Below are 23,867 nucleotides of genomic sequence, written 5' to 3' on the forward strand. Positions count from 1 at the left end.
CCTTACCTGCAACTCCCAGATGCATCTAAGGAGCAGGTCCAGAATGACTCCTTTACTAACTATCTAGTCATTTCCCTGGCCTGTGTGTCCTTTCTCTTTCTGGTCTCTGTTATTATGTTCATTGCCATTCGCCTGTGGAAGAGGAAGAAGGACACCACCGACATTAGTCGCTTCTCTTCCAATGGCCCCTTCCCAGGACACTTGGTGGATGTCAGCAGGACAGGGACCCTGTCCCAGAGTTACCAGTATGAGGCGTGTCTGGCCAGTGGCTCAGGGACCACTGAATTTAAGTTCCTGAAGCCGATTGTTCCCATCCTTCCTACTTCAGAGGGAAATGAGAACTCGATTCAAAACTTAGCCTCAAGGAATAGTTTTTGCTTCAATTAGAGTTTGACATGTGCTTCAATGCATAGAGGCCAGGTTTTATGGCTTCTTTCCCTTCTCCTCCCATTAGTTACCTGTCTTCTTGTAGCATGAAAAAGTAGATTTTTGTAGTGTTACATTGTCTCATAATGTATTTATCTTCTCTTTCCCCCTCTACACACACATTTTCCTTCTTTCCCCTGCATCCTTTCCCTGTAAATCTTTCCTTTCTCCTTTTGTTCTCCTTGGGTCTTTGATTTTTCTCCCAGTTACTCTATTGCTGTTCTTTTTGAAATGAGTGAACCATCATATATTCCCTTTCTCATTTAAAACTTAAATTTTTAACATTCCTCAGTCAGATAATTCAGCAAAATTTTTTCCCTGTATTCCAAACTGATTATGATTCCATGCTCTCAGCCAGAGTATCCAATCTTGTGTCACCTACAATGGAATGTTTTCCAAGATTTTTCCAAGAGTTCATTCTCATTATGTCAATGGAAATAATTGTGGTTCTGTGGAAGCACAATTTAGGCATCTGTTCTGACCTTCTTGGGGATTTTTTTCCCTCTAATTTACCTGCCCTCCTTTTAAGTGAAACATCTTCAGAGAATGGTAATGACCTTGTAACCTACTAGCTGTGACCCCTAGAATTTTTAAATTACCCAGGTACTTAAAAAAAAAAATAAGATACAAGGTATTTCCTTGTATTTTGTTTTTAAATAGTGCATAGACCTTACTGAAAATGTTCTTATTTGTGATTTCTGATGTCAATCCCCTAGGTCATGCCTAGTTTTGGGAAATAACAAGGACTAATAAAGAACACTAATATATTGGTGGAAAAAATTGGCTAGAATATATCATTATGAAGGTACTAAAGACAGTTGTATGGTAAAATTTTGTGAAGAAAGAATATATAGTGGATTGAAGACAATTGTGAAATACTAAATGCAAACTTCTGACTGCTGAATATTCCAATGACATTGCACATTAGTGATAACTTCTAATCTTTAAATGTCCTTGATATGAATTTCAAGAAGTGGAGTCGTGCCTGTTGTTATGGCTTTGTAAAATCATTCTTTGTGAACTACTTTGTATATGTTTGTGCCACTTTTTGCCTTCAATCCCATAGATTTGAATTTTTACATCCTTTAGAAGGCCAAGCCATTTATCTCACAGGTTTGTGGTGAGGTTTAATGACATAATATTTGTAAAGATCTTAGCACAGTGCCTGGCACATAATAAGTATTAACTAAATGCTTGTTCCTTTCCCTCCTTGAGGCCTGAAAATAAGTTTAAATAAATATGTCTTTGTTTTCCCTTATGGTTATTTAAATCATTTTCCAGTTTGAGTAACATACCCTTTCATGAGTGTCACCATCTTGGACAAAGTGTGTACTTTCATAATATCTGCCTGAGGTCTTTGAAAAGTTTCATCCATAGCCATTCTGAATTTTATCACAGAATATCTGAACTGGAAGGGTCTTCACAAGCCTTTCAACTCAGTTTCTTTTCAATCAATGTTCAATTTTGAAGAAATGTCATTTCTGGTATACTTTTACTTTTCATACCAGATATGATCACCTGCATTTGGAAGTAGAAGAAAATCTCATTTATTTGAGACTGAAAGCTATTCTTTAATTTGCATATATATATATATGATTTTAAAAACTATTTTAAAAGACAGATTAAGAAGATATACCATGTCTCACTCTATCAGTATTTGGGGTTCAATATGGGGCAAGCACTTTTCTTCTTTCCGTGCCCTTTTGCACAAAAGATTTGTGATTTCTTCAATTCGAGGAACAACTCAACTGTAACTTAATAGACAATTGCTAGGGAGTAGCCCCTGCCACACAGATATTAAGTGGTTCATCAATGATCACATACGTAGTAAATGTCAGAACGTGGCTTTTTGATTGGGTATTCCTGACACCAACTAAACGTGTTGTCTCCTAAACCACAATGCCTCTTTTTTGGGGGTAGCATTACTATATAAATGATTCAGTTGTCTGCAGTTATAGATCCACAATCTTATATCATTAAAACCTAAAATAGACAATGTGATGGTGGAATGGGGGAGTTTCCAATGTCAGGACATTCTCTGAAGATAGAATCATTATATACTCTGTTGGAATTTTATTCTTTCTTTTTTGCTCTTCTTATTGTTTCAGAAGCTGATTTGGTACAGTAAAGACTTTGTAAATAAAAGGCATTATCTTCCTGGTAGGAGAGGAAAGGAGTAAAATTAAAAGATGTCTCAGAGTTATTCTCTCTCTCTTTTTTTTATTTTTAAGCTTTTTATTGTTAAGCTCAACAAAAACCAAAAATTTTGTTTGAAAAGAGGACAGTATTGTATATGAAGCCACAAATTTCTGTTATTTACACTTTACTTTAAAATGTACATATTATAAATTTAGTGTTATTTTCAGTATTGCACTGCTTATCTATGTTTCCTTCTGCTCTTTTTTGTGAAAGTTTTAAGATGCTAAAATAATGGTATTTTTGTTTTCTTCTCTCTTCTTTTTTTTTCACTCACATTCCTATAAGAGTCATTCTTTAAGATAGGATCCAAATTTCATTTGCCAGATTACTACCTCTTCCTTTCTCAACTGATTGGCTCAAATGAACACTTCATCATCTTCTATTATCCACATTCAGTCTATGGCGGATCTTCCAAGAAATCCCCTTTCCCTAGGGCAACAGAGTTCAGGGCTAAGAACACTGACTCCCAGAGAGTCATTTTCCTGGATGGTATTGGTGTTGTTGTTCAGTCATGTCTGAATTTCTGCGGCCCCATTTGGGATTTTCTTGGCAGAGGTGATGTAGTTCTTTGTCATTTCCTTCTCCAGATCATTTTACAGATGAATAACTGAGGCAAACAGGGTTAAATGACTTGACTTGGATCACACAGCTAGGAAGTGTCTGAAACCAGATTTGAACTTAGGAAGATGTCTTCCTGATTCCATCCAATGCACCACCTAGCTGCCCTGGGGTGTATATACTGAATCATAAAACACGGTAATATCCAAATTCTCTTAGCAAAGTGCCCCTTGGCTACAGAACCCTTGCACCATTCCATTTGTGAAGAAGAAAGACTTTTGATTACCAGAAAGATCAAATAAAGGACGTCTTAGCTTTTTGGTCTTATAGGTTCACAAACGAGGTGAATAGGAAGCATCAGCTGCTTCCACTCTTCACCATTTACTCTTTCTGTCTGACTCTTAGTTTCAAAAGGTTGCCCCTCTAGGTATTGTAGAGTTGAATATGGCTTTTTGTAAGCTCAAGTCCTTTCTTTTGCAGTTAAAATATTCATCATTGCTTTTGGGGTCTGGAAGGCTACGTTCTTGACAGAAGCACATGCTTTTAAACCAACTTTAAAAAACATACATGTATAAATAAATACATTTATATGCATATATGTGTGTGGTGTGGGGCAATGTTCTGAGTGGTTATAATATTGATATGGATCACCCTACAGAAAAGAAGTTGTATACCATTTATATTACAAAATAGAATTCGAAGTATGATATCTATATGTGTTCCCTGTGACATTATTTACTTCATTCTACAAAAAATAATGAAGAGCCACGTGGTGGCGCTGCAGACTAGGAAGAGGCAGAAAAGTTATGCGAACACATCAATACCCAGGAAGAGAGCCCAGAATCAGACAATTCAGAAGCAAAGAGGAAGCTTGGTTAGCTGCCATTGGGGATCAGCTCTCCGAGCCAGACGGACGAAAGTGGTAGCTTCTGGTTACCATTTGCCGTCAAGCTGGACTACACGCATTGAGAGGAGGGGTCAAAAATGGAATGCAAAGGGACTATGATTCCACAACAAAGGCAAGTTCTCTTTTTCCTTGTTCTGCTGGGTGTGTCTGGGGTGGCCTCAGAGCCGCAGCAGTTTTCAGTAGTGGAGGAGATGGAGAGAGGCTCCTTTGTGGCCAGTGTGGCAAAAGTCCTGGGCCTGGAGGTGGGGGAGCTGTCAAATCGGGGGGCCAGAGTCATTTTCAAAGGGAACAAAGATTATTTACAGCTGCACCCTAAAACCGGGGATCTGATCTTGAGAGAGAAATTGGATCGAGAGGAGCTGTGCGGCCCCGCCGAACCCTGTGTGCTGCCTTTCCAGATCTTACTGGAAAACCCTTTTCAGGTGGTTCGCACTGAGCTTAGGATACAAGACATTAATGACCATTCACCAGTATTCCTAGACACTGAGACAATCCTAAAAATCTCTGAGAGCACCTCCCCCGGGACTGTGTTTCTGTTAGAAAATGCGCAGGATTTAGACGTAGGAAGCAACAGTCTTCAGAACTACACGATCAGCTCCAACTCTCATTTCCACATTCAAATTCGAGGGGACACAGAGGGCAGGAGTTACCCAGAGCTTGTCCTGGATAAAGCCCTGGATCGGGAGGAGCAGTCTGAGTTTATATTAACTCTCACTGCAATGGATGGGGGAACCCCACCCAGATCTGGAACTGCCCAAATCCTAGTGTTGGTTATGGACATCAATGACAATGCCCCTGTGTTCTCTCAGTCCCAGTATGATGTTCAAATTCCTGAGAACAGCTCTATTGATTCCCTCATTGCTGTAGTCTCAGCTAAAGATTTAGATACAGGAAATAATGGAGAGATTTCCTATTCGTTATTCCGTGCCTCTGAAAGTATTCGTAAAACCTTCCAATTAAATGAAAAATCTGGAGAACTTCGTTTAAAAGAGAAACTGGATTTTGAGTCAATTCAGTCTTATACAATAAATATTCAGGCCACAGATGGTGGTGGTCTTTCTGAAAAATGTACTATAGTTGTTCAAGTGAAGGATTTAAACGACAATCCCCCCGAGCTGACCGTGTCCTCATTTACCAGCCCCATTCCAGAGAACTTGCCTGAGATCTCAGTTGCTGTTTTCAGTGTTTCAGATGCAGACTCTGGGGAAAATGGAAGAATAGTTTGCTCCATCCAGGATGATATTCCCTTTACTCTGAAACCTTCTTTTGAGAACTTCTACACATTGGTAACAGAGGGAGCACTGGACAGAGAGAGCAGAGCTGAGTACAACATCACTATTACAGTCACAGATTTGGGATCCCCCAGGCTCAAATCTGAGCACAATATCACTGTGCTCATCTCTGATGTCAATGACAACCCCCCAGTGTTTATTCAAAGAGTCTATAAACTGTACCTCCAGGAAAACAACAGCCCTGCCCTCCACATTGGCAGTGTCAGTGCCAGTGACAGGGACTCAGGAATCAATGCCAAAGTCACCTACTCTCTGCTGCCTCCAGAGACTGGAGAACTGCCCCTCTTCTCCTACATCTCCATCAACTCAGACAATGGCCATCTCTATGCTCTGAGATCCCTGGATTATGAAGCCATCCAAAGTTTCCAGTTCACTGTGAGGGCAGCTGATGGTGGTTCCCCATCACTGAGCAGCCAGACTCTAGTTCAGGTTTTGGTAAAAGATGAGAATGACAACTCTCCCTTTGTGTTGTACCCTCCTCAGAATGGCACAACTCCCTGCCATGACCTGGTGCCCAGAGCTGCAGAGCCAGGTTATCTGGTGACCAAGGTGGTGGCTGTGGATAGGGACTGGGGACAGAATTCCTGGCTTTCCTACCAGCTGTTCAAGGCCACAGACCCAGGACTCTTCATTTTGTGGGCCCACAATGGGGAAATTCGAACAGCAAGGCCCATCAGTGACAGAGACACCATCAAGCAGAGGCTCCTGGTGCTGGTGAAGGACAATGGGCAGCCACCTCTATCCACAATGGCCACACTGAATGTGCTCCTGGTGGATGGATTCTCTGAACCATATGTGAAGATCCAAGACTCTAACAAGGAGGAAATGCAGAGTGACTCCCTCACTCTCTATTTGGTCATTTCTCTGGTTTCAGTGTCCTTTCTATTTCTAGCTTCTATCATTCTGTTTATCACCATAAGATTGTGGAAAAGAAAGACTGATGGAGGAAATGGTCACTTTCCATCAAGCACCCCCTTCCCGAGTCATTTGGTGGATGTCAGTGGCACTGGGACCTTGTCTCAGAGCTGCCAGTATGAAGTATGTCTGACCAGTGATTCAGGGACAAGTGAGTTCAAGTTCTTGAAACCAGTTGTTCCCAACTTCCCTCTTCAAAAATCTGGGAGTGATGCAGAGGAGAATCCAGCATCTTGTAGTAACTAAAATTAGGAGAACAGTTTTAAGATCAGACTTTGGGTGTCTTTTTTTCCAGTCAGTTGCACTCATTCCTTCTAATTTCTTCCTTAAGAAATTTAATATATAACTTGTTTGTATTTAATAAATTTGCATGTTGGCAATTGTATCCTCTCATTTGCATTAATATTAGAAAAGAAGTAACAGTCTTTAGATAATGAAAAACTCTGCTTCCAATCTAACAACAAAATTAAACCATAGTTCCCCAGTTGTTGAGTAAATCTCTCTTTTGAAAATTAAACAATCTCCATTTTTAATGTACATCCCTTTTTTCTTCATAACACTTTTTCATTCCTTGATTTTATCCCCAGATCTTTAGATTTTTACTCAGATAGAACATTGAGCTATCTATTAATAGGCAATGGTACAAAGTTGACCTTGCCATTTTGGGGTGAAATATGTGCTCCAGTTTCTTTATATGAAAAAATCATGTTGGACTAGAACATATCTAAGATCCCTTTCAGTATCAACAATTTGTTGTCCTATTATTCTTATTAAACATCAACACTGTGAAAAATGTTGCCTTCATTTTAAGGAACAGAGAGAAGTTTGGGAATGCCTCCTCCAGCCTTTATTCTGTCTTGATAGGCTACCAAAATGGATAATTATTGTTTCATTTTTTTCAATCAAACATCGCTCATTGTTGTAAACAAAGTGGTCAGTGTGAGTGGGAATATCTTTGTGTATAGTTTTTTCTAATATATTAACAATTTGGTATAAAATAGTAAGTCACATCCTCTATGAATCTCAGTTTCTTGATTGTAAAATTAGGATAATAACAGTACTTACCTTAAAGTATTATTGTGAGAATCAAATAAAATTAGGCTTGTAAGGTATTTTTCAAATCTTAAAGTGCTATAAAAATAAGAACTATCATTAACATTAAGGGTCAAAAAGAGTACTGCCTACTTTATTATATTTTCACATTGGTTTATATGAAATAAATTAGAGCAACATACAATACATTAATGGAGACAGTCAAACAAAATAGTCATCAAGTGACATGTGAAATTTTGAAAGGCAAGTATATCTGAGTTCTCCAAAGAAGAGCCATCATCATCACACATAACCAGGGAAATGTGTCTGAAGGCAAGTGGAGTTCACATCTGAGCATAGGTGATGGTCATAAAAAGTTTTAGTGTATCTGGGAAAGGGGTGTGTTGAGTCAACTCCAATGGGCTTGCGAAGGCTGCCTGTTAAATTTTCAGTGTGATTATTTATTTATACCTCAGAAGCCAACAATTGCTACAAATGAGGTCTTCGATTATTAGTTTGTTCATTGTATAGATTTAAGAAAGTGTGAACCACTCAGATAAAACTTAAAAGTGTGTGCATATACTTTCTCCCCCTCGGAGTTTGGTTGTTAAACATTTACCAGCACACCCCTTTATTACTCTAGAAGCATTGCTTGAGCTCAGAGGGAGTACAATAGAAGGTTTAGGGAATGGAGTCACCAAACTGATGACAATCAAGATAACAATGACAATGACAACAACAACAACTGGTATTAATATAGAGCTTTACAGTTTTTTAAATAAAAAATAATTTTTACAAAATTCTTTACATCCATTATAGAACGTAGCCTCACAGCACCCCTGATCTGGTTCCCTTAATTTCAATGACACACCTCATAGCCCTAGTAAAGCACTAGGAACAGCATGTCAATCTGAGTTTTCTGAAACTCATGCTTTAATGGAACATTTGAAACAATGTGTGAGAACTCATTTAACCTGCATCACTGCAGGTTAAATTAATTGTGTGCTAGTCCACATTTGTTGAAAATACAATGGTGCCTGAAGAAGAGGAAATTCAGCAGAAAAGACAAGTTTTGCTTTTTTTTTCCTTTTTGTGTTTGAGGAGGGCTCAAGAAGATTTCAATGGAAAAGGAGAATGGTGCCATTGTAGGTAATGTGGGAGAGGTGGGGGCAGATTCTCTTTGAAGATAACAGGCAGTATTTGCAGTTCAATCATGAGAACAGATATTTAGTCCTAAAAGAAAAAAATGGGACCAGGAGGAACTGTATGACCCCACTGAGCCTTATGTGCTGCCTTTTCAGATCTTACTGGAGAAACCTTTGCAGTTCTTCCAGGCTAAGCTCTAGATGCAAGACATAAATGAACATTCCCCGTTGTAAATGGATGCTAAATTACTTCTAAAAATCTCCAGGGATGGTCATTTGGAAAAGGCTGAAGATTTGGATGAAGGAAGCAATCATGTTCAGAATTACACAATCATCACAACTCACATTTTCATATTCAAATCACTGCAGCACTGACATCAGAAGTACCTAGAACTCATGATCGACAAAGTGTTGGATTGATAGGAAGAGTCTGAAGTTAGATTAATTCTCATGGCTGTGGATGGTGGGTCTCCACCCATATTTAGGACTATTCAATTCTAGTTTTTGGTTATGGATGTCAACAACAATGCTCTTGTGTTTGCCCAGATGTTAAATAAGGTTAAAAAACAGCCCAATAGGCTCCTTGGTTGCCACTACCTCTGCTAAAGATGCAGAGGTAGGTGGGGCAGCGAGCTGGTGCAGTGGACAGAGCACTGGCCCTGGATTCAGGAGGACCTGAGTTCAAATCTGGCCTCAGACACCTAACACTTACTAGCAGTGTGACCCTGGGGAAGTCACTTTACCCCATTGCATAGCCAAAAAAAAAAAAAGATTCAGATGTAGGAAATTATGGGAAAATACCCTACATATTTTCCATGATTCTGAAGAAATTCAAGAAATGTTTGAGTTGAATTCAGAAATGGAAAATTCAATTGATAAAGCAATTAAATTTGGAGACTATTCAATCTTAGGAAAATGATATTGAAACCACAGATTGTGGAAATCTTTCTGAAAAATATATGTTCTTATGGATCATTTGACATATTTGAATGACAATTCCCAGAGTTGATCATTTCATCATACACCAGTCCCATCCTAGAGAATTTGCCTCAGATAATTTCTGTGGTTTTCAGGATTTGAGATAAGACTCAAGAGACAATGGAAGGGTGGTTTGCTCTATTTGGTAAGACCTCCATTTTATGCTAAAACCTGGTGAGAACATTTATTTCTTCATAACTGGGGGATCAGTATATAGGGAGAGCAAGGCTGAGTACTCTTGCTGTCCTCAATTTGGGATTCTCAAGCTTCAAAACCGAACTCAGCTTCACAGTGATGATTTCTGATGTCAATGACAACTCTGCTGCGTTTATTCAGTCTACACTGTGTACTTCTGGGAGAATAACAGTCTTGTCATCTACATTGTCTGCATCAGTGACAGGGACTTGGAAATCAATGCCAAAGTTGTCTACTCCATGCTGCCTCCTGAGACTGTTTTATCTTACATCTTCATTAAATCAAACAATGACCTTCTCTGTCCTCTGGGATCCTTGGATAATGAAGCCATTCAAACTTGCCAGTTCTCTATGAGAGCAGCTGATGTTAGTTCCTCAGCCCTGGGCATCCCTGGACAGCCAGATTCTGGTTGAGTTTGTACTTTTGGACCATGAACCATAGTTCTCCTTTTGTGCTGTATTCACTACAGAATGATAAAACTCTCTTTAATGACCTAGTGCTCAGGGGCTGCAGAGCCTGATTACTTGGTCACCAAGATAGTGATTGTGAATGGAAACTGGGGCATAATTGCTGACTCTCCTAATACCTACTCAAAGCCACAGACCCAGGACTCTTCAGCAGGAAGGCTTGTAATGGGGAAATTGGAAGAGTGAGACCCATTAGTGACAGAGACAACATTAAGGAAAGGATCTTGATGCTGGTGAAGAACAACAGGCAGTTATCTCTGTCCACACCAGCCACACTGAACCTACTTCTGTGGTGGATGGATTCTCTGAAAGCTACCTACAGCTCCCAGATGTACCCAAGGAGTGAGTCCAGACTAATTCCCCTACAGCCTACTTGATAATTTCTTTGGTCTTTGTCTTTTTTTCTCTTCCTGCTTTCTCTCATCCTGTTCATCACTATACATGGTGAAGGTGAAAAATTGATGTTAATAATGTTGGTCCTTATGGGAATGATGAACCATTTTGGGGATACTTTGTGGATGCCAGTAGCAATGGGAACTTATTCCAAAGCTAACAGTGTGAAGTATCTCTGACCAGAGGCTCCAGAACCAGAGTTTAAATTCCATAAACTGATTATCCCCAGTATCCCTGAATAGGGTAGGGAAAGATAGTCAGAAGAAAACCTGCTATTCAAGAACAGCTTCAGTTTCAAGTAGAATTGCATAGAGTTGAAAGTTTGTATCAGTTTTCTCTCTTCTTGAAGTAAAGTGTTACATTAAAAAATTTAGATTTTTAAAGTAGGTTTCTAAATTAGGATCTTTGCAAGTAGATTAGTGATTAAGATGTATCTATCCTTATTATCCTTATTTAGTGTAACCAAATTTATGCTTGTTTAAAAAAATGATTTTATCACCCTTCCTATAAAGCCGAATGTCACAGTTTGAAATCAATAGGAAACTTTCACCCTCAGAGAACCTGAGGCCAATGGATTCCCATACCTCATAAACATTACGCTTTATAATCTTGAATAATAAGTTATTCCAAATGTTGTTCCTTAGCTTCACAATTGAGATGAGTATTGTGTTATCCTAGTAATTGGGGTACATAATCAATTAGTTTATTTGAAGTCTGTAAGTGATTTTTGGCTTGTTGAAGCAGTTAAAGTATTATCAGAGTATACCTATGGTCCTGTGATTCCCGCTTTGCAATTTGACACAAACTTTTGTTTTTCTCCTTTGAAAGACACTATTACATCAATAATATTGGTTATTTTCCATACTTTTAGAATGATATTATCCAATAAGTTCTTCTATTATCAATCTGAAATATCTTCATTATCAGGACATGAAGGGGAGGAAACAAATCTCTAAGGAATCATTACAGAATTAAGGATGTGGAATATTTAAAAGCCAGTATGAAAGCAGGAAGAAAAGTATTCATGGTCAAAGATGGGCAACTTTGGACAATCCTGGAAAGGGAAAAAGAACAAAAACATTTTCTCTTGTTATTTGGTATTTTAAAACTTATTTAGTTCAGCTAAAGGTTTTATCCCTTTTTGTATGTTTATTTGGTTTTTTCTTGTGTTGATAATTTTTACTATGTAACAAAAATAATGAAAATAGAAGTACGACATTCTCCGAAGTAGGCTAGTGCTTTTGGTTTATTCTCAGTTCTTCTGCAGCAATAGAACACGATCTACCAAAAGCCTTCCATGGTCATATGTGGGGAGCAGCATGGCACAGCAGGTAAAGAGAGTGCTGGGCAAGGATTCAGGAAGACCTGGGTTCAAATTTCACCCCTGGCATTTATTAGCTGTATGACCATGTACAACTCACTTATACTCTCTGAGCTTCAAGCAGCTCCACAAGATCTGAGGTTACAGAAGAATTGTCATCAGTATATATTTTCATACATTGTGTGTGTGGCAGGAGAATGTTTTATTAATTACAATATAGTGAGGATTTGAAGAAATTAGAATCCATGTGCTCACATAGAAGATGATGTCTTGAGACAACTGGACCTGTTGTCCTCAAAAACAATGCTGAGTTTTGCAGAATAAGGAACATTTCTAAATAGGGAACCATGACAGCAACAGGACCTCTGTGGTTTATTCTATGTGATGCATTTTCATCGTGAGACAATTCTTTATAATCATATGAGGCCCAAGTGATGATTAAAGACATCATTAGCCAGTCCTGAGTGTTTTAAAAAAACAAACTTCTTCTAAAGATTCCAGAAAGTGATGCCATAGTCACTGACTTCCCCTTCCAAGTGTCTGGAGTGTAGCTGTGACAGTCAAGGACTTTCAGAACTTCACACTGTTCTCCAACAACTGTTTATAAAGATATATCAGGGGGTACAGTAGTGGTGTGCTGTGCTAAATAAAGCTCTGGACAAAAGAGAATGATAGTGTTGAATACTATTTGCTGGCATTAAGAGCATCTTCATCTTGGCCCAGGACACTCTAATGAAACTGGCTACTCAAGATTAATTCCCTATTTCAACCTGCCTGACCTATTAAGTTTGAGTTGTAGACATCAGTTCCTGGAACCAGCTGCTTGTCTCACGACTGAAGGCAATAGAGAACACGTACAGCATTGTGAAATCCAAAAATGCAAGAAAATTTCAAGCCATCTAGTCACACTCCTTTGTCTGAGGGAAACTGATTACATCTTCAAGCAGTTGGAATGATTGTGATATAAAAGCTATATGCTTTATCCAAGTTATGGGCTAGGCCTTTAGTTCATTGCAAAAATCTTCAATAAGATTGAAAGCACGCCAAAAGCCACATCAATGGGCCATAACATTGCTGCTAAGTTAGTTCCTTTCCAACTTGAGCAGTCTTTAACTGACTACCCTCAAGGCTTACACATTTGGTGACATTTTTCATTATACCATTGTCCAGGCTTAAAGAGAAGACAGTTTGCTTTGCTGAGGATACATTCATCGTGGCAGCCAGTTGGCATAGTGGATAGAATGCTGGACTTGGAATCAGAAAGACCTGAATTTAAATTCTTAGGCAATTACTAGTAGTGTGACAATGAGCAAATCATTCTACATCCCTCAGCCTCAGCGTCCTCATCAGTAATAATACCTGTCTCACAGAGTTCTGAGGATCAAATTACATAACATATGTAAAGTCCTTTAAAAAGTTTAGTACTATGTAAGTGCCAGAAATATCATTAGCAAAAATTCAAATGAAACATTATTATTTCTAAAAATCTTACATTCCCATGTCTTTTTCAACTCAGAAGAAGGAATGAAGGAGATGGTCAAAGTGACTTCCATCTAATTTCACCTGTTTCCTACACCATATGGAAGGTAGATCATGTTGCTTCCTATGAAAGCTAGATAAGGAGGAGAACACAGCTTTAAAATACTAAGAATTCTGGGGCAGCTAGGTGGTGCAGTGGACAGCACACCAACCCTGGATTGAGAAGGACCTGGGTTCAAATCTGGACACATAACACTTACTGGCTGTGTGACCCTGGGCAAGTCACTTGACCCCATTGCCTAGCCAAAAAAGAAAGAAAGAAAAGAAAAAGACAAAGAATTATGTTTCTTCATCCCATAAATGTTATTTCTATGACTTCTATAAGCAAGTACCACTACTTGCTATTTCCTAAGTATTATTCACCGCACAGCACCTGGCATGGTCTCTACAGAATCCTGGAGTCTAATTTACATTGTTAATTTACTGACTGAAAATCACTTGCCCCAGTAGATTGTGTGTTCTAAACCCTTTTGGAGGGAAAAAAAATCCCAGCAACCTTCATTTGTGGCCAATCAGGAGTACTTCATATACTTTGGAAATAAAAATGCCTTTAATATTTAAACCACGAATTGAAAATGCTTGTTGCCCCTTGAAGTATTGTGATGTCAAATCATTTTTAGAGTGTGTGTGACCCACATCAATGATTCTGCAAATGCAATTCAACTTATCAAGATAGAGTCCTCATTGGTTGTCACCAGAGATAATGAAACAATTGTAAAGATTTGCAATTGCCATATTCATGTGAACTAAATGAATCACAGTACTACCTCTCCCCAATTTAATTTTCTGGGGCCCTTTGATGCATATATACTTAAATTTCTTTTACAATTAACTTTTATGGGAAAATATTAAGTTATCTTTTCAGACACCTGGTGGCGCTGCAGGCTAAGAAGGCTCTGCAGAACCCAGCCTCCCATCAAAGCAAAAGCAGAATTAGAAAAAAGCTCAAAGGGAAGCTTTGTAAGGAGGAGCTGAGAACTCAAACCTGAGCTTCCTGAGACAGCAACCCATGCCTGACCATTGGAATTAGAAAGAAAAGGCAAAATTTCTTTAACTGAAAGGACCCTGGATCCAGGACATAATGAAGCCGAACAGGCAAGTGATATGTCTTATTATCTTATTGTGGGTTTGTGAGGCGGGCTCAGCAACAGGGAGGTTTTCTGTGGCAGAGGAAATGGAGGTCGGTTCCTTTGTGGCTAATGTGGCCAAGACTTTGGGGCTGGAGATAGGGGAGCTGTCTGCCCGTGGGGCCCGAGTCCTCTCCGAGGACAATCGGCAATATTTACAGCTTAACCTAGAGACTGGGGATCTGCTCCTGAGAGAGAAACTGGACCGAGAGGAGCTGTGTGGTCCCAGAGAGCCCTGTCTGCTGCCTTTCCAGATCTTGCTGGAAAAACCTTTTCAGATAGTTCGCGCTGAGCTCTGGGTCCAAGATATAAATGATCATTCCCCTGTTTTCCTGAACACTGAAATCCTTCTCAACGTCCCTGAAAATAGCCAACCTGGGTCTCTGTTTTCTCTGAAAACTGCACAAGATTTGGACATAGGAAGCAATAGTGTTCAGAACTACACAATCAGCCTTAATTCCTATTTCCACGTTGAAACCCGTGCTCGCGGTGACGACAGGATGTTCGCGGAGCTGGTGTTGGACAAAGCCTTGGATAGGGAGGTGCAGTCCGAGGTCACTTTAACTCTCACTGCCCTGGATGGAGGATCCCCTCCTAGGTCTGGAACAGCCCCAATCCGAGTCCTGGTTGTGGACATCAACGACAATGCCCCGATTTTTTCCCAGGCCCAGTATGGAGTTCAGATCCCAGAGAATAGCCCTATCGGCTCCCTGATTGTCACGGTCTCTGCTAGAGATTTAGACATAGGAAATAATGGGCAAGTATCATATTCCTTTTTTCAAGGCTCTGAAGAAATTGTAAATACTTTTGAAGTAAATCCCACCTCAGGAGAAATTAGAATGAAAAGAAAACTAGACTTTGAAGCAATTAAATCTTACGAAGTGGATATTGAAGCCACAGATGGCGGGGGCCTTTCAGGAAAATGCACTGTTGTGATCCAAGTGACAGATGTGAATGACAATGCCCCAGAACTCATCATATCATCATTTACCAGTCCTATTCCTGAGAATTCACCTGAGACTGTGGTAGCTGTTTTTAAGATTCGAGATCAAGATTCTGGAGAAAATGGACAAATGGTTTGTTCTATTGAAGAAAATGTCCCCTTCATCTTGAAACCATCTATTGACAACTTTTACACCCTGTTAACAGAGAGCTCCCTGGATAGAGAAAGCAAGGTCGAGTACAACATCACCATTACAGTCACAGATCTGGGGACTCCGAGGCTCAAAACTGAACGCAGTGTCACTGTACTAATCTCTGATGTCAATGACAATCCTCCAGAGTTTACTCAGACAGCCTACACATTCTACCTCCAGGAGAACAATAGCCCTGCCCTCCACATTGGCAGTGTGAGGGCCAATGACGAGGACTCAGGGACCAATGCCAAGGTTACCTATTCACTGCAACTTCCTGAGCCTGGAGACCTGCCCCTCTTCTCCTACATCTCCATCAACTCTGACAATGGCCATCTCTATGTTCTCAGATCTCTGGATTATGAAGTGATCCAAGCTTTCCAGTTCACTGTGAGGGGGACTGATGGGGGCTCTCCAGCCCTGAGCAGCCAAGCTCTGGTTCAGGTTGTGGTCCTGGATGAAAATGACAATTCTCCCTTTGTGCTGTACCCCCTGCAGAATGGCACAGCTCCCTGCAATGACCTGGTGCCCAGAGCTGCAGAGCCAGGTTACCTGGTGACCAAGGTGGTGGCTGTAGATAGGGACTCAGGACAGAATTCTTGGCTTTCCTACCAGATGCTCAAGGCCACAGACCCAGGACTGTTTACTTTGTGGGCCCACAATGGGGAAGTGCACACAGCAAGGCCCATTAGTGATAGAGATGCTATCAAACAGAGGCTTCTGGTGCTAGTGAAGGACAATGGGGAGCCACCTTTGTCCACTGTGGTCACGTTGAATGTAATCTTGGTAGATGGCTTCTCTGAGCCCTACCTTCAACTCCCAGATGCACCCAAGGAGCAGGTCCAGATTGACTCCCTCACCATCTACTTGATCATTTCTTTAGCAGTTATTTCCTTTCTTTTTCTGTTCTCTATTATTATGTTTATTGCTATTTGCCTGTGGAAGAGAAAAAGGGATGCCACAGACTGTAGGCAATTTGACCCAAATGGCCCCTTCCCAGGGCACTTGATGGATATCAGCAGAACAGGGACCATGTCCCAGAGCTACCAGTATGAGGTGTGTCTAACCAGTGGTTCAGGGACCAGTGAGTTCAAGTTCCTGAAGCCCATTCTACCCAGTGTCTCTCCTCAAGGTACTGGCAAGGACTCACAGGAAAATCCTGTCCTTAGAAATAGTTACATGCTTACTTAAGTATTATAACTGATCAACAGAAATTTAATATTATTATTTTGTGAACCCTTTGCTAGCACTGTTTCATGAATCTTTCATCCTTGCCTAGTAGGGGGAACTTTGAACCAGATAGCAAAAGTCCTTTTAATATGGTGAAAATTATTGTTGGTCCTGAAAGTTTCTCAGTGTTCTTGGTTTTAGTAAAACATTTGGCTAGCTGATTAATTGATTATGTAATATTCCACATAGTCTGCACAATATTGTTATTATTTTATAATATGCTCTATCCAAAAGAGTAAAATGAGAAGATAGATTGTTTCCTTTCAAATTTCAAAGATCATATAGTTTAGCTCTAAGGCTGATATCTCACATCCATTTAGATGCTTTCTTTTTTATTTATCTTTGAGTTTAACTTCCACTGTCTAGGACTGTGTTTATGAAGCTAGTTATTATGAGACTTTCTCCCCCAATCTTGAGTATGTTACCTATAATTTAAATTACTACTACAATTAAATGTCAGAGAAATTCCTGAGTAATGGCCAATAAATACTAGACTTCCCGTAGAGGCAGAGTTAAACAAAAATAGATTTATCTATTACCAAAATCAATTTTACTTTTTCTTTTAACTATTAAATTAACAACATCTTCAGGCTAGCTAATTAACAGTATTAGCATATCATCTTGGAAAGAATTATAAGTAAAGTATGGAACAAAGTTTAAAGAAATGTAAATATCTCATTAAGACCTGGTACTTTTCTCTTTAATCCTTAATGTTAACAGTAATAACTGATTAATCTATCCCTACTTTTTCCTTCCAGGCCTAAGTAAAAACCAACTTTAACTCATGCTTAAACTCACCTTATATTCAGAAACTCATTGGAATACACACACACACACACACATATATATATAACTTCCAGTAAAATTTGGCTCTAACATTTTAGTTTTCAGGTTATATCTGAATATTCCTTACAGTGGCTTTTATCTAACCCTTCAAAAATAGTTATAAACTTATTAAAATAAAATGTTTTGTTCTTGATCCTTTCAATTAATTATATGGGCATCCCAAAGAATGTCTCTAGACCTCCTGGTGGGAAAACTTGGGTTTCTGGGTTTCTGCTCCATGACTTGAACATAGCAAAATAAAGGAGAGACATTAACACTATTCCCTTGTTTAGATACAGACAGGCTGAATCAGTCAGTCATGAGTTATTGATTTTTCTGAAGACCAGATTATGCTTCCCTCAAGTCTCTCCTCAACAGATAGCTTGAGAATACCATAAATTTGTTTTTGATAGTTACATAATCTGGACTCAAACACTATTGACTTTCAAATGGCTATGCCTATTCTTTCTGAATTCTTATACTTCGAAAAATTCAGTTAAACACAACAGACTACAGTTATGTGACAGAGGTATACCTTCATTTCTCTGCAATTGTTACTTTTTAAAGTCATGGGTTATATGTGTTAGCATTTTATCATCATACAAAATGGAGAAACCTGCTATAACTGTTGGTTTACTTCCCCCTATCCTCTAGAGTACTTTTTATGAATGGTATTTGCTTCTAAATTGTGTTAAAGCACTTTGTATTTCTTTTTTTTAAAATATGAAATACAAAATCTTCAAAACACTTAAACATATCCATATGTTTATCCATATGCAAAGAAGGTCATAAAACTAAGGTTGCATATGTAACCATTAATCTATTATTGCTATATTGCTCTTCTTATTTGTGTTTTCTCTTGAACTTCTTCATACTCTCTCTTGTGTGTTTTTGGATATTTCACTGTTTTTCTTTTCTTTTCTTTTTTCATTACTATCACTAATCCCCATACCCCAAATAAAAGCCCTCCTGTGAATTACGTAGGCATAGTCAAATGAAACAAATTTATTGCTTTGATCATGTTTGGAACTATATATCTCATTCTGTCCCAATAGTTCCATAACCTATTCATCAAGAGGTGAGAAGATTGCTTCATCATCTACCATTGCAATGGTTAGAGTTCTTAAACCTTTCAAAGTTGCTTTCATTTATAATATTGTGGTTATTCTATTTATAGAATAGAATATTCTTCTGCTCTGCTTACTTCATCCTGCATTAGTTCATATAAGTTTTCCTATATTTCTCTGGAAGAAATCCAGATTCCCTGGGATGGCTTTTGTCATTTCTTATAGTGACATAGTATTTCATCATACTTATGTACCATAACTTGTTCATCTACTCTTTGATTAATGGACCCTCAATTTATTTCAAATTATTTGATAAAACAAAAAGGGCTGTTATAAATAATTTTGTACTTAAGTTTTCCCACTGTTTTTAATCCCTTTGAGGATATGCCTAGTGGTTGTGCTACTGTGTTAAAGTGCATGAACAGTTTAGAAACTTTTTTGATATTGTTGCAAATTGTTCTTCAGAATGGGTAGACCAGTTCAAAGCTCAACCAGCAATACATTTGTGTGTATGTCCTCCTGTAACTCCTGTAACAATTGTAATTTTAATTTTTGTCATCTTTGTTATTCTGTTGGGCATGAGGTAGAACCTCAGAGGTGTTTAATTCATCTTATTATGAGTGATTATGTGGTTATTAATACCTTGGATTTCTTCCCTCAATTGAGAGCTGCCTATTCATGTACATTTTATCTATTAGGAATGGCTCATTAATAAATCTGTATCAATCCCTTCTATCTTCTATCTTGGATATTAGACTTTTAACAGAGGAAATTTTCTATCTTGGATATTAGACTTTTAACAGAGAAATATTAGACTTTTAACAGAAAATTTAACAGCAAAAACTTTCCCAGATACTTGTTTGCTTTCTGATTCTATCATTCTAACTGAATTGCTTTTAATTCATCTATACCTTTTAAGTTTTATGTAATTAAAATTGAACCTTGCATCTCCTGTGATCATCACTACCCCTATCTGGTCAAGAAATCTTCCCCTGCCCATGGTTATGAAAGATATTTCTTTCCATTTATTCTAATTTATTTGTGGTATAACTTTGGGTATCCAGATCATGTGTCTAGATCACTTGGTGCTTCTTTTAATAAATAGTACAAGTTGTTGATCTAAAACTAATGTTTCTCAATTGTTTTTCAATACAGCCCAGTAGTTTTATCAAAACCTTACCTGTGGTGGTTTATTTCATTGGGTTTAGCAAACACAATAATATTGTTTCAATTGATTTTGGCTCTTTCATACTTAATCTGATCCACTTATCAACTTTTCAGTTTTTTAATCCATACCAAATTGTTTTGATGATCTCTATTTTGTAGTTTGGTTTGAGTATTGGTAATACCAGGTTCCTTTATTTCTCTTAAAATTCTTGAACCCCTTTAGATGAATTTTGTTGTAATCTTGTCTAGTTTTATATAGTAATAATTTGGTAATCATTTAGCAAGGCACCAGCTACCTAAATTAATTTAAATAGTATTGTCATTTATTACATTAGTATGGCTAAATCATAAGCAATTAATTTCTCTCAAATTGTCTTTCTTCATTTCTGTAAAGATTGTTTTGTAGTTGTAATCATATAATTACTATGTCTGTCCTTGTCAGTGAGCTTCTAGATATTTTATGCATTTTGTGGTAATTTTCAATGAAATTTTGTGTTCTATACCATTCTGCTGGGTTTTGTTGGAAATATACAGACAGATTCTCTTTATAGGTTTTATTTAACATTTTTCTACTTTACTGAATTTATCAAATAATTTCTGTAATTTTTAGTTGAATCTCTAGGGTTATCTAAGTAACCTATCACATCTTTATCACAATTACCTCTTTTTTCCTAATCCCTTTCATTGTTTCTTTACTTTTTTCTCCATTTCAACCAGTCTTTAAGTATATTGAAAACCATTTCCTCTTTTTAAAAAAAACTACCAGTACATATATTAATGTTATTGGACATGGATCTCAGTGTTTTAATTTGTCCACAATACTGCTAATCCTCTGTGTCAACTCAATAAATGCTAATGAAATGGAATGGAATGGTTTTGGCATTTGATGTATTCTAATATGTGCACATTCTATTTTAATCAAGTTCATGACTGATTGTGTGATTTCCCAGCTCAACATAGCTGTGACTCATAGTCATGAAAATTGGCATCAACTAATGAAAATGAAAGCCACATGTAGACAATCAGGAAGATATTTTATCATCTCAAAATTGTTTTTTGTAATTCCAAACACTGCCTTTAATAGTGTTGTTGGGATGCTTTCTAGCATTACTCACTTTTTAGTTGGACTATTCAAATTTTCTGGTATACATAGATAAATGATATAAAGAGCTGAAGATGCATCACCTCTATACTTTTAGCCTTAGGTGATATGATGTTTGAATGAGGAGCTAAAGAATGAGGTCAGATGAGAGGGAAACTCACAAAGACTTTGAAAAGTGAAACTCAGTTTGATGAATTTCCTATTAATATATGGGTTAAATTGAACAAAATATGGTTTTTATGTTAATACAAATATTAATCTGAAGTAATATAAAAGTTAACCTTTCACTTACTATATCAATACATGGAAATCCCCTTTGATGAACTGGTAGACCTTTATAAATGAAATCTGTAACTCTCCTCACTTTGTGCTCATGAATTAAAGAGAATTTTTTGAAATATAAAATGGTATTTAAGATGAGAAATTGTAATGAAATCAACATGGGATTGACTACAGCAAAATGAAATGGAGAATAGAGTCAGTGATCCTAAGAAACTGGAGGATGTATTAACTTAATACTACTGGTATTTTGATTATATATGTATTTGACCTAATCTTTTCTTTGGTATAGCTGGTCACATCATTAAGCGAATCATTTCCCCACTCAGGCCTTAGATTAATTATATGTAACAGAAGGGGGTTGGATTAGATTTTTATTCATGTCCCTTCTGAGTCTAACACTGAATATTTCAATGACTATTCCTTCATTTTGGTTAAATAGACTTGGTCAAAATTTGGGATTCATTTTTTTTTTCCATGAAGCTTGTTACTAGTTTAGTTACCATCGCTGTCATAAGAACCCAATAAATAGTGGAGCCCAAAGGAATAAATACAAACTGGTGACTGAAAAAAATACTCTCATAGTCCATGTTTTAAGTTCTTTCTTTGTGTTTTAAGATGTTTAAAAAGAAGTGCTAATTTACTCTAACATCAGAATTTCTTAATGTGCAATTGGAAGAGTTTAAAGTTGGAAACTTGAAGAAGAAAGTATAACTACTTATCTCCTTTTGTCAGTAAGCTCTTGCTAAATTATTTATTAATTATTAGTCAAGTACATATGAGATGAGAAACAATGCCCTTTCTTTTGTTATTTCACTTTGTTTCTCAATAATGCAATAAAATTTGTATGCCTGAAATTGTTTAAGGCAATATTTTGATACTTGAAGAGACATGGAAAAGTGTAAATTCTATGTCAGGATGCATGGTGCAGATGCCATTACCCAAAGCAAAAAGTTACCTCAGGAAGGAAAGAGATTGAAGGCTTAGCAGGGACTGAGGGATATTCCCCCAACAGCTATGAGGCAATAGAAATATTGAGCTAGAGTTCCTTCAACCAGGAAACTGGAATGGATTTTTACCAGGACTTTTTATTACTAAAAGGACACACATGGTGCAGTAGTCACTACAATGGAGACTGTACTATGTAAAACTCAGCAGAAGAGGCAAGTGATATTCCTTATTGTAGCATTACTCTTGTCTGAGATGGGTGGAAGCTGGCCTGTTTTCTGTGGCAGAGGAAATGGAGAGTGGTTCTTTTGTGACCAATGTGGTGAAAGCTCTGGATCTGGAAGTGGGGGAGTTGTATGCGAGGGGTTCCCAGGTAGCCTCTAACCATAACAAACAGTTTTTGCAACTGGATCAGAAGACAGGGGATTTATTTCTAAAGCAGAAACTGGACCGGGAGTAGCTGTGCTGCCTTTCCGGATCTTACTGGAAAACCCTTTGCAGTTCTTCCAAGCTGAACTGCAAGTGAAAGATATAAATGACCATTCACCCACTTTCCCAGACCCTGACATACTCCTGAGAATATCAGAAAGCACCACACCAGGGACTGCTTTCTCTTTAAAGATCAGTCAGGACTTGGATGTTGGCATTAGCAGCCTTCAGGACTACACCATCAGCCATAACTCGAATTTCCTCTTTCATATTCAAACCTGATGTCATTGGTCTTTGAGAGTGCATTGATGGCAGAAAGTTCCCAGAACTGGTCTGGTGTTGGAGAAAGCCCTGGATCACAAGGAATAGCCATAGTTCATTGTAATAAGTGTTAACCACTCCCTAGCACCTGGTATGGATGGATGCAGAGTCCTGGAACCCCATATATGCTGACCAGTGGTTGAATCAAAAGCAAAACTCCTATAAGACTGGCATGTCCAAAGCCTTCTGAAAATTCTTGACTTATTGTGCAGTAAGGGATCCCTGGGGCATCTAGATGACACAGTGGATAGAGCACCAGGCCTAGAGTCAAGAAGACCTAAGTTCAAATCCAGCCTCAGACACTTACTAGAAGTGTGACCCTGGGCAAGTTACTTAACCCTGTTTACTTCAGTTTCCTCATCTGTCAAATGATCTGGAGAAGAAAATGGCAAACCATTCCAGTATCTTAGACAAGAAAACCCCAAATGGGATGATAAAGAGTTGGACAAAGCAGAACAACAAGAAGAACAAAGGGACACCTGATATTTGTTATAAATACAAATGCCAAAGGTGCAAATGCCTACTGCACAGTAAAAGGGTGGAATTTTGTTTTGTTTTGTTTTAAGAATATATAAGATCCATAACAGTGATAAGGTGAATACAACTGGTTGCAGTAAGATCTGATAGTTTTTTTAATAGAGATAATGCGATCTTTCCCATATCTACAATTACCAGTATTCATAGAAGATAATAAATCATAATTCAAATCTCTGTCCCAAATTTCACTAATTGAAGGACTCCTTAGTTCAAGTACATTAAGTATTCTTTTACAACTTAACTATTATGGGAAATATTAAGTTATCCTTTCAGTCACCTGGTGGCGCTGCAGGCTAAGAAGCCTCGGCAGAACCCAGCCTCCCATCAGAGCAAAA

The 23,867-nt window shown here is 38.1% G+C and overlaps 3 protein-coding genes across 3 annotated transcripts in view; all 3 read left to right on the plus strand.

Moving 5' to 3' along the window:
• LOC114036913 (protocadherin beta-2-like) overlaps positions 1–1,941 on the plus strand; it is an 8,677-nt gene extending 6,736 nt beyond the window's left edge. Inside the window, exon 2 of the mRNA XM_027853726.1 lies at positions 20–1,941. Coding sequence (XP_027709527.1) covers positions 20–387 — 368 coding nt within the window. The 3' untranslated portion in view covers positions 388–1,941. The remainder of the gene's footprint in view (positions 1–19) is intronic.
• Positions 1,942–4,035: 2,094 nt separating this feature from the next.
• On the plus strand, positions 4,036–6,774 carry LOC114037001 (protocadherin beta-2-like). The gene has a single exon (XM_027853815.1). It carries the CDS (start codon positions 4,168–4,170, stop codon positions 6,541–6,543), a length of 2,376 nt encoding a protein of 791 aa, XP_027709616.1. The 5' UTR covers positions 4,036–4,167; the 3' UTR covers positions 6,544–6,774.
• A 7,574-nt stretch (positions 6,775–14,348) lies between these two features.
• Positions 14,349–19,479, plus strand: LOC114037079 (protocadherin beta-15-like). Its single transcript, XM_027853921.1, has one exon. The coding sequence runs from the start codon at positions 14,449–14,451 to the stop codon at positions 16,816–16,818; it is 2,370 nt and encodes a 789-aa protein (XP_027709722.1). The 5' UTR covers positions 14,349–14,448; the 3' UTR covers positions 16,819–19,479.
• Positions 19,480–23,867: the final 4,388 nt, after the last annotated feature.

The sequence above is a fragment of the Vombatus ursinus genome, unplaced genomic scaffold (genome assembly GCF_900497805.2).
Source record: "Vombatus ursinus unplaced genomic scaffold, bare-nosed wombat genome assembly UNPS02000481.1, whole genome shotgun sequence".
NCBI classification, from domain to species: domain Eukaryota; kingdom Metazoa; phylum Chordata; class Mammalia; order Diprotodontia; family Vombatidae; genus Vombatus; species Vombatus ursinus.